Source organism: Gallus gallus, chromosome 5 (genome assembly GCF_016699485.2).
Source record: "Gallus gallus isolate bGalGal1 chromosome 5, bGalGal1.mat.broiler.GRCg7b, whole genome shotgun sequence".
Taxonomy (NCBI): domain Eukaryota; kingdom Metazoa; phylum Chordata; class Aves; order Galliformes; family Phasianidae; genus Gallus; species Gallus gallus.
In genome coordinates, this window is record NC_052536.1 from 18,324,001 (window position 1) to 18,335,316 (window position 11,316).

Here is an 11,316-nt window from a genome sequence, read left to right on the forward strand (position 1 = left end):
TCTCTGCAGAGCGCTGTGGAGCTGTGACTGCCCCTGTGCCCACTGCGCCCCTGCCTCCCGGCACCACTGGGCTTGCTACTGTGATGTGTGGCTTAAATGAATGCACTTGGCAATCAATTTAATAAGAGAGAAAAAACCTAACTTGAGAAAGAAAACCACCAAACCTTAAAAAGAAAAAAAAAAAAAAAACAACCAATACCAAAACCCCCACTCTGTTTGCTTTTGCCGCCGCCTCCACCCACTCTGCTAAGATGGCTGCCAGGAGTTCAGAACGCTCTGGTGGGACTGGGGACCTGTCAAGCTCCTGGCGTGGTGTGTTTACCCGCTGACTGCTTGAGCCTAGAGCGAGGGTGGCACGCCAAGGGCACAGCCTCCTGTAAAAACTAAATTTGTATATCCCGTAAAGAATATGGCTCATTCCTGAATCATATGCAAATACCCTGCAACCTTTTGTCACAAGTTTTGCAAGACAGCTTTGTTGAAACTGCATTGTAACTCTTTTCATCTGTCAGGCCCCGGCTTCCCAACACGGCGTGTTTGAAACTGGTCTCCATGTGAGAGGGAGGCAGAGCGAGAGGCTGTGTACACAGCTGAAATCCAGAGTAAATCACCAGCCAGGCAGAAGGCAACTGAGTCTCCAAGAATAAATCTCCAGCTAAACAGAGCATAACAAACATCTGCGAGCAAATTGTGGGATTTTAAAATGGAAAGGATTTAAATAAGAGGGCAAATAAAGGGCCTGGTCCTGCTGTCCTCACCAGGAGTTCCCACAGGCTTTTAATAACACTGGGGGATCGTAATCTGAGGAAAGGCAGTGAAATAAGCCTCATTTTACTTTTTCCCCCAAGCTGAGTGAGGTTCAGGCTGGTTCCTGCTCTTCGAGAGTGGGAAGGCAAAATGACTCAGAGCGCATTTGCTGCTCGGGGGGTCAAGGACAGTAATTATGTCAGCTCAGAGCAAGGGGAGGTTGGACTTATTCTCTCTGCCCTGCTTGGGGTACATATCCAGTTACGTGTGAATAAAGTGAGTGTGTGAATGGCTTTGGATCTACCTTTTCACATGCAGTTATTGCAGTTGCTTGTGCAAATCCAACAAGTTTCTATGCAAATGAATATTTCCTGTGAGTCATTTGCACATGCAAATGTCCCGTTTCCATGAAAAGTATGATAATCTTGCATTCATAGAAGCTGGGAAAACGTGCGTGGGACCTTCAGCTTTGCTTTGTGGCATTCAGGCACGAAGCAGGCCGAAAAGCAAATAGAGGAGGGCCTCCCTCTTGGGACGGTCCCACAGACTTTGCAAGACCTTGGAGCTGTGGAGCGGGATGCAGTCAGGCTGCCAGGTGGGGGACGGCAAGGAACAGACAGAACTTTTCTTTTTCTTCGTTTCTGAAGAAACATTTGTGCCAGAAATCCGATTCCTCCTGGGGCTGGCTGCAGGTGATAAAGCACCATCAGTGAGAAATGGCTTGTTTCTGTGGCTCCAAGCCATGGAACAATATATGCACGTCCAGCTGCCAAAACCTCCTACCAGTGCAGTCCCTCTCCCTGCCCCCCAAACAACCGTGCCGTGCCAGTTCATTATGTTTTAGTCAGGTAGGTGTTCTGTGCACCGGTACCAGCGCATACATTTCACATTAGATCATCTCTTCAGAAACAAATAAGCCCCCAAAGATACATGCTTCTGCAAAGACTAAGACATAATGGGACAATTCAGGCTTCCTTTTATAGACGTGATTCTCTTATTTTTCTCTCTCTCACACATAGCATGGGGTGAGGTATTTGTTAATCTAATTTAGCTTTCAAAAGCCAAATGTTTACCTCTGTGTTCATTCTTTATTCATCAATGGTCTCTTTGTGAAGTGTGCTGATTACCATACAGTACAGAAAACAAAACTCTCCCCCTTCCTCCTCCCTTAGATTGCCTTCTGAAAAGTGATTATCTTTAAAAGAGATATTCATTCTTTTTTGTGGTTTTATTTCTTTCAACCTGCTAGTCAATGGAAAACCTTTAATCAAATTTACAAATAGGCTTCATTTTCCTCTCTACAGATTCTTCAGATGTGAAAAAAACACAAGATCATACCCCAAAGTCCCACACCAAGAAACACAGTAAGTCCATGATTGTAATGGTTATAACATCCGTGGTTTATAATGGTTGTTTGATTGAGGGAAAAGAAACACATTAAGAGTAGATACCCACTGGGAAGGAAAAGGGAGCATTCTGAGTTCATTTTGAAAGCAGAACTGGTTAGATGGTTACTCTGATTGAATTCTCCAAGGATCTGACTGTTTCTGGTGCTGTTTGCTCACGTTATTTTTGATGCAGTAGTTTTGCACTTCTCTAATTGCTTTTATCAATAGGAGCCTAGAGGGAAACCACCAGAATTCAGTTTCCTCCACCCTGTGTTGAGCTTAGCTGGTGATCTGAAATATAGGGATGACAAAGGAGGTGATGGACTAAATAAGGAAGGTCTGTGCACAGGCCCTGCTGTGCCTGTTCTCGTGCTTGCCAGGTGCAGCAATGCCAGGGATGCAGTTCTGCATCTCCTCCCAGAACTTTTCATGCATGGCATCATGAGCAAACACCTGCCCCCTACTCCTACAGCTGCCTCTCCTTCTGACACAGCAGTCTTTCTGCTCCCCTCATCCTCATCCTCTTTTTCTGCTAGTTTTGATTCAACCTGAGTCTGAAGACTGATTACCATATCTGTGATTCATAGACACTATTCTGTTAATGCATTTTACTGGGATTTCAAACCTGAAAATAACTTGCATATGTTTTTTTCATCCTGTGTTTATAACAGAGCGTATTAATATTGGTCCTCTGATGTGAACTGCAGTATTCAATTTAATCCTGTTTCTGTAGTCTCCAGATTAGTTTTTCCTTCATGACTTCTCATCCTGCTCTGTGACTTTGCTCATTCAGAACTCCAGAACTTTCATCTGCCACAGACTTTTTCTGTGTTGTGTGTGTGTATCAAGATTGCTAATGAAGAGATTAAGTAGGCGTGGTCTGAAGATGAACCTGAGAAGAGCCCCATCACAGTCTTGGCATAAAGTAAAGGTCACTTTGCCATGCTGGGTTAATCCCCTACATTTCCAGTTTCATCAGTAATTGTTGTACCATTATCTATACAGTCTGTTGCTGATGTCCAGATAGACTAGATCTACTACATTTTGTTGCTTCTAGAAAGCAATTATTGTAGCAAAGAAAAATACTGGATTAGTTGACTGAAAGCTATTAATGTTACCTGTATACCAGTTTCTATTTAACATCTCATCTTTGCTGAGGTTGTTTTCTTCTTACATTGGTCTAAAGCCTTACATGCATTTGAAAGCAGACTAAAGGACATCTGTTTTCTGGCCCACCTTATCGCTGTTATTCTTCATTCATATAGCACCACATCGTACTTGCTTGACTGTGTGTTTGTTTGTTTTCCTCCTTCTACCTGGGCTTTCTCGTGTCGTCTCTACAATAGCTGGAACAGAGCCGTGCTTAAATAGGGCCTCCATATTGAACTTGGATGTCTGTTTTTGCTCTTTCTCCTATTGCAGTCAAGCTTTTAATGCTATTTTCCTATACAATTTTGGCTATCCATTTTTACCACTATCCCTCTATCTAGTATACACCTTTTTCTTGAAGTCTATCTAGAACTTCAATCAAGAACACTTGAGACCGAACACTTGCTTATGTGGAACAGCATGGAATTTCATTTGCCTTCTGTTTCTCTGTTTTAAATGCATGGCGCTTTGGTGCCCACTGTACAGTTCTACAGTTTCACAAGCTGCACAATAACACCAGGTCACATGCTGCCATGCTATAGAAGAGTATCAGGAAAAATGGGCAAGGGAGGTGAGGAGAAGACAAGCATGTTCAGTGCCAAAGTGGTGTTCAGTTCAGGAAGCAGGAGATGGTGTGGTCTCTACCTCCCCTGGTTGCTGAGGCTTCCACCCATCCTTTTGCCTCGGGGCTCAGCCTGCCGAACACTGATGCTCAGCCCCAGCCTTGGTGTAAAGGCCATCAGTGTTTTCACCCATGTAGCTCTGAGGTGGTGGTTCTGCACTCCACAAGGCATGGCCCATCCTTACTAAGTGGTACTTGATTATAGATGACATGTCATAAGAAAATGGCATAATAAAGAGCATGCCCAGAGAGCTCCTTAAACTCCTTCCTTCTGCACTCTTCCTCTTTCAGACCCTCGAGGAACTCATCTCTGGGAATTTATTCGAGATATTCTTCTTAACCCTGAGAAATACCCAGGATTAATCAAGTGGGAGGACCGGTCAGAAGGTGTCTTCAGATTTTTAAAATCCGAAGCTGTGGCTCAGCTCTGGGGGAAGAAGAAGAACAACAGCAGCATGACTTACGAGAAGCTCAGCCGGGCTATGAGGTGAGTGCACATAAAGAAATTGTGCACAAAAAGAAATAGAAAATCTGGTTACTTTTACAAATGAACTGTAAGCAGCAGGAGTTCCATTTATTTGTTTGTTTGTTTGTTTGTTTATTTATTTGCAGCATCAAAGTCTCTCCCACTGATTTTGAGGTTGTAATGTTACATTCTGCTTTGTCTTAATTTATTGCTCCTTCTGTATACTATAATACGCATATTATATAATATTTACAATATATTTTATACATAATAGATACTGTTTCTGTCCACATTGCCAACCAATAAATATATTTGATTGTAGGATGGAAAAATGATTATAGCAAGCTGAAAGTTCATGTACTACTGAGCTGGGAAGTTTTAAATTAAGGAGAACTTGTTTTCTGCACCAGTGTTCAGAACATAAATGTTCCCCTGCCCATCATCTTAAAACGGGCTTACAAATCCTCTGTGAGGATCTTCTTTGTCCCTTGCTTTAACATTTTCAGAATTTCCCATAACCCACAGAAGTTCAAACTGTATTTCAAAATGGAATTTTAGATTCTTTCCTGGTCAGATTTCAGATGCTGGCTTATTTAGGAAAAAAAAACACCACCAAAAAAAACAAAACAAGATGAAATCTAATCAGAGCATGTAATGAATAGGGCAATACTTTGTAACTTGAAAAATGGTGAGATTCAAATTCGTAAGATGATTAATGTGAAGTAAAAAGAAGACACAATGATTTTTTCTTCCTTGTCTTTCAGTTAGATTAAACTTAGGTGTAATAAAATATGATAAAATAACATAAAATGAAGCAAAATAAAGACATTTCAGATAGCTTTGTGATTCCCAATTTGACTGTGGTCTTCTAAGACTGTACATTTTAGTTTAAATCTTTTTTACGTGTTTCTTTTAACAGATATTATTATAAAAGAGAAATCCTGGAGCGTGTGGATGGTCGCAGATTAGTATACAAATTTGGAAAGAATGCCCGTGGCTGGAGAGAAAATGAGAATTAAAGATGTCAAGAAATAACACTTAAAACACCTGGATGTAAATATTCAAAGACTATTTTCTTATATTTATGTACCAAACTGGGGTGAAAAAACAATTCTACTTCTGTCGGGAAGAAGGAACATTATCATTATTGGTGTTAAAATTATTTTATTTGAAGTATGTCCTGTATGGGGAAAAAATGTACACAGTTTTCTGTGATATAAGATAACATTATAGAATTATGATTATTTTTCCCTTCTTGTGAAGTTTTTCTTTTTTCTTTTTTTTTTTGTTAAGTCATACAGGCATAATGTGATTTATGACAATGCTGTGAGTCATGCAAAGAAAGGGAAGGAGCAAAATACTAGGGCATTTAGGCAGTATGATAATCCACTTTGGAAGGCAACTGTAAGTGGAGAAACTGTAAAGCATCTCTGAGCCAAGTAGTCTTCTTCCATAACCAGCTGGTTTATAGCTTTCATTGGCCAATATCACTTGTTCCTTCCCTCCAATTTCTGAATGTTTCAACACTTTGCTGGCTTCCAGTTGCTTTTATTAATCCAGACAGTGGGTTCCCCTTCAGTTGGCTTGTCCCAGCCTTGAGAGCAGTAGCTCAGCAAGGTGGGGTGTGAGCATTTACTTGGAGAACCCATACTACCTCCACCACTGGGACCTTCTTTTGTAGGCAGAAGTTTAGGACTGGACCTTGCCTGGTACTGAGTATCCTCCCTAACCTCCAAAGGGCATTCAGCTCACACCATGAAAAGGGCTATTTGTTTATGACTGACTTTAACTATCTTTGAAGTAGACTGCAGGAAGAGAGTCAATCTCAGGGACTAAAAGCCATTAGAGGAAGATGACTGTTTTCTAACTGGGCAAACTTACCAAAAGACACCAGTTTCCCAGTAGAGAGAATACTCTCCCCTACCTGATTCCTAACTAAAGCACATCCATGGCACATAAAGCAATGAGGAGGGGGGCAAGCAGAACATGTGTTAATCCAATGGCACGAGGGAGAAGCCTCCCCAAGTTCCTTCAAGTCCTATGATTCCTGGCAGGTCAAGTCTCATTTGGACATATATTTTCAGATAACCTCCGAGAAATGTAAAACTCCGTTGCATGTAAAATATGAGTTCTCTTTGCTTTTCTCAAGTCTAGCTCTTTGTATTTGTATTTGTTTGCTTTTTTTTTTTTAATTATTTTTTATTTTTTGGCATTCTTAGTTGCAGAAAAACCCACCAACATAAAGACACTGAGACACTGGGGATGCTTGAATCTGGGTTTGGGTCAGTATTTTGGGCTTGTCTCTAGCTGTGCCGTGCAGAGACTGAACATTCATTGGCAGCTTTTTCTTTCTCCAATCCAACTCACAAATGCTTCCTGCTGGCATCAGGCGCAGGCAGAACATGGGGAAATAAATCTAGAGGAGGCAGCTCTTCACCAGGTCACTGAGTACATGAGATGTGGGAGTTGAGAAACAGGATTTTCTTGGTTAACAGAGGTGAAACAAAGATCAATTCCTATTCACTATTTCAAGGATTGGGAATTTGGAAAGCAGTGGCAATTACAGGGGCTGAGAAATCCAGGGGAAAAGAAAAAATAATATTAAATCCATCCAATATCCATTTCCTCAGACATCTCTTGGATTTGAATCCAAATTAGCCAGAAATGCAGCAGGGTGCAGCTGGAGGTTGTAAGCTATTCCATTTTTTGTTTGTCTTAAAAGGAAATGGAGATGAAACCAAGAGACAACAGAAGTATCAATATAAATGGCATCAAATGTGCTTAGCAACAATTTGTAGGCAAACATTAGAGCCTAACTTGTTATCTACACATGTAGGGCATGTCTAACAATAGCACCACCTCCTACAGTGTGTGTGCCAAAGCTGTCACCATCAATTACCCGTACAAGACAATTTTTACTTTTCATAACCTGGGTGGAGAGAGGTTCGTCTAATTTACAAATCAAGTTATAAGTCTCAGTACTTCAAAGCATTTTTTTTCTTTCAGTGTATCTCTTTTTTTTTCTTTCTTTCTTCTTTTTTTTTTTTTTTGGACTGACTGTGCCAGCCTTGCTTGCTTTTGCGCAACTCACTAATTTCCTCTTTTTTCAGCTTGATTGGCTACATTCCACTCCATTTACCATCATTTTGTAGTTCATACAGCAAGAACCATGCCACCAGATGAGGAGAGAGCCTTCACTTTGTTCCAAAGATCGTCACCTTCCTCCCTCCAGCCCCACAGTTATTTGCAGCCCTTTCATAGGATCATAGAATCATTAAGGTTGGAAAAGAGCACTAAGATCATCTGGTCCAACCATCAACCCATCACCACTGTACTCCAGGCTTATCCCCCTACACATTCCAATCCACCCTTGAGTGAAAGCCTGAAATCAGTGCCACCGTCACAAATCCCCTGGCACCCAGATTTCATCCTTTCTTGCTCTGGAAGCAAAAAGGTATAGCTGATGGCCATAGCCATGCTGTTGTGCTAGATCTCAGGTTAACTCGTGTCTTACTGATTATCATACCTTCAAAAACTGCTTCCTACCAGATCTCTCAGCAACTTCCCGGGAAATACACTGAACTCGTGGTATAGATGTCTCACCTCTTTTTTACTGAGCAGCAGCTAAACATGCTTGTAAAGGTTTTGAAAATAAGAAGCTTCACGTAAAGCCCACTATAAATCCAGACAGTGATTTATGCTGGGTTGCAGTACAAATGCCAGTCTTTTACTGTCATGTCTTTCAGCAAGCGTGGAAGTCATGCAAGTTTACATTCCCATTCTGTAGAACTTTTCAGACTAGGTACTTGTCATTCAGCATTACAATAGCACAAACCTGGAATAGAAGCCAGCCAACTTTTACTATGTTTCACAAATATATTAACCCTCGCCTAAGACAAACACAAAGGGCTGTTTAAATCTGCAGTTCTTGCCAAGGACAGATGCAACCAACCAAAGGGAATCTTTTTACCAGGCCTAAGCAAATGGAGAAAATGAAGAGATGAATGTTTATGTAAATTACTATTTAAACAAAAAGCATTTCTGATTGCTCTTTTATTTTGTATTTCAGAAGCTGAGCAATCATATTTTTAGATGTATCCTTTAATTTAGCAGCTGCTCAACTGGTAGCACCATGTGTATAGATTTTTATTGTACCATAATTTTTCATGTGTATAAAGCTCTAGATAGGAAAGTATATTATATTTATATAGATACATGCAAATTACAGTGTCAGAGGTGTCGGTGTGAGCACCCCTCCAACTCTATTTTCTGCACGAGGTTAGAGCAACTTACTCTTAAAACATCCTGAGAAAATATATGTAGGCTGGTGAACTGCACAGACATTAACATGTTTAGTTACGTTTTTGTCTTTCTTTCTGAGGCGAATTGCATAATTCTTGCTTGCTTCTCACAGCTTCTTCAACATACACATGTGGAAAAAAGCCCACGTGAGATATTTCTCTATTGCCATTGTAAATCTCAGCTTGGAGACTATGTATCACAGAATGGTTATAAAGACTGTTTCTATTTTTGTGGTCATGATATAAATTCAAATAAATGACTCGTGAAAGAAACTTTCTGGTGAACATTTACCTTTGTTTTCTTATCTCTTGAGACTGGAATTATGGCTACCATGAGGTCTTTTTGATATTGGAGAATATTTCAATATTGGGAAAAAAAACAAAGATGTAACTCCCACAGAATCCAGTAGCCTACTGAACTGATAGGTGGCATAGCCCTTCTCTGGTAAAGCCACTGGATTTGCAAATGTCTTCCACGTCCCACAAGGCTCATTGTCAGTGCTGTCAGCAGAGCCAGACTGCCTTTCTTGTTTGGCCGCTGAACTTCACAAAGTCTTACTTCAGCACTGCAGATTTAACTTCAAGGCATTCTGGAGCACGCACAAGGGCTTGTCTGATTATGGCTGGCATTACTCACACCGAGCATTTCCTTCACTGAATCAAAGCAGCTAAAGTGGCAAAGTCCTTTCCTTTGTGCTATTTTTTCACCCAAGAGATAGCTACGAAAACACTCAATGAACAAAGAGAACACCTTTCTCCCGATTTGTTCTGCAGTTTGAGGGAAAAAATGAAAAACCTGATACTTAAGAGAAATTCAGAGTAGGCTCACACAGCATTTGCACCCTGTGGCTATATCAGAGAAAACATTTGATTTTCAGACACGGGCACAGCCCTCGCGTTCAGCCTGCAGAACCAGGCTGCTTTCCCACAGGGCTGTCGCAGTCTGAGGGCTCAGGAGTCCTGTGTCAGCCTTCAGGAGGAACAGGAACCAGATATCATGCTGGTTCAGGCTGAATTTTAAGTAAGGACACAACTAGTTTTCCAGAAAATGGCTGGGCTTTCGTTTCAAGCAAGCTGAGGCCGATATTTGAGCCAAAGACGAATAAGAATATTGTCTGGAAACATGCAAATAAGTGCATATTTAAAAGTAACCTTCTCTGCTTATCACTTAAAATAAAGCAAGACTGCAGTTTTCAGCCACACTCTAAGGCCATGTGAAATAAATGTTCTGTTTGCAAATCCTGTGTAAATTGAAAGTAAGTAAAATATGCACTGGAAACAGTCTTCCAAGCTTAATCTAAACCCAATATAAATTTGCGCGCATGTCTGTGACAGGAGTGAGTGAGAATTGGTTCAGTTAAGTGAAATCTGGTACTGTAGAAAGATAAGCAGTTAGAAGTTACCAATACCAATGGTTCCCAAGCAGCATCATCTATTTAAAAGACAGATAATCTATTGGGGTTTGCAGCGTTTGCTCCCAGGCTGACGGAGTTTTGCACAGGCAGCCCAAGTCCTGAGATGAAGGCAACTTGACTGAGCTCTATGCCAGCCAGGAATTTCCTCTAGTGAGCACTCTTGTTACTATTTCCTTGATATTTAGCTCTTTCAGTCACCAGACACTGTTTCAACATGTGAGAAAGTTCAAGAAAATGCCAGGAAAACAACAACAGCAAAGAACATGAGAAAGAGACTCAATGCATGGCCACGTCTTACTGCACTGAATGCTTCTGTGTGGAATTCCAAAGGCAGAAAAAGAGTTGATGACATCCAAATCAGTCTATTTATATTCTTCCCACCAGAGGTTGCTTGCAAAAATTTAATAAATTAGTGTTTACAAGTCTAATTACAACTGTAAGGAGAAGAAAAGAGAACAATATGCCTGTATGCATGACATAATCTTGTAAGGCTAAAAAAAGAATTATGGAAGCAAAATGACTAAAAATATGCTTTCTGCTGAAGAATTTCCCTCCTCTGTCTTCAAAATGGTATAATATTCTCCTTTTCTCTCATCAACTTTTGAATTTCTAGCAATGGCATTTAGTCTCAACATGGGGAATGAGGAGGAGAGGGATGGTCTGTGATGCTGCACCACATCCTGCAAAGCAGAGAGGCAAATTATAGCTTCTTCTTCACAGACTTTTGGGATCGTTTTGGATCACAGAGCTTTTAATGCTCCTGGGAAAAAGATACTTTGTGTGAGGTTGGGGTTTAATTTTAAAGCAAATATGAGATGTCACTGAAATGAAAAGGAAAATTACATTTCTTCTCAAGACAGAAAATCTGAATTTTTCTCCAGTGAAACGGCAGTGCATCTCTCCTGAGCAGTCTCTGTGTGGGGGGATTATTTTTCTTGAGGCTGCTGACTTGAATAGCCAAGTCCAGCTGAAAAGTGCTGGTTATTTCTGTGAGAGTTCTTAAGCATTCTCAGGTGTTTTCATTTTGATGTGAGTAACCTGGAATTGTTTCTACATGAAAAGCCCAACAACACCAACATATATTTCACAGGAGTATTTTAATGTTTGAAACCTATGAAGGGGAATTTTTTCTTAACTGAAAACCGAAGAGATTTCCAACATGTCAGGAGAACAAATAACATGAAGTAAAACAGGAGAGATTTTTCTTGTCATTTTACTTTTAATTTTT

General features: G+C 40.6%; 1 protein-coding gene across 3 annotated transcripts in view; it reads left to right on the forward strand.

Annotated features, from left to right (window-relative positions):
- The window catches only part of EHF (ETS homologous factor), a 34,043-nt gene extending 25,097 nt beyond the window's left edge, over positions 1–8,946 (forward strand). For 2 of the 3 annotated variants that reach the window (XM_046941893.1, NM_001277584.2), the window contains exons 7-9: positions 2,052–2,111; positions 4,198–4,393; positions 5,292–8,946. In XM_046941893.1, the coding sequence (XP_046797849.1) occupies positions 2,052–2,111; positions 4,198–4,393; positions 5,292–5,391 (356 nt within the window). In that variant the 3' untranslated portion in view covers positions 5,392–8,946. The remainder of the gene's footprint in view (positions 1–2,051; positions 2,112–4,197; positions 4,394–5,291) is intronic. The other variant, XM_015287090.4, reaches the window with a different exon arrangement.
- Positions 8,947–11,316: the final 2,370 nt, after the last annotated feature.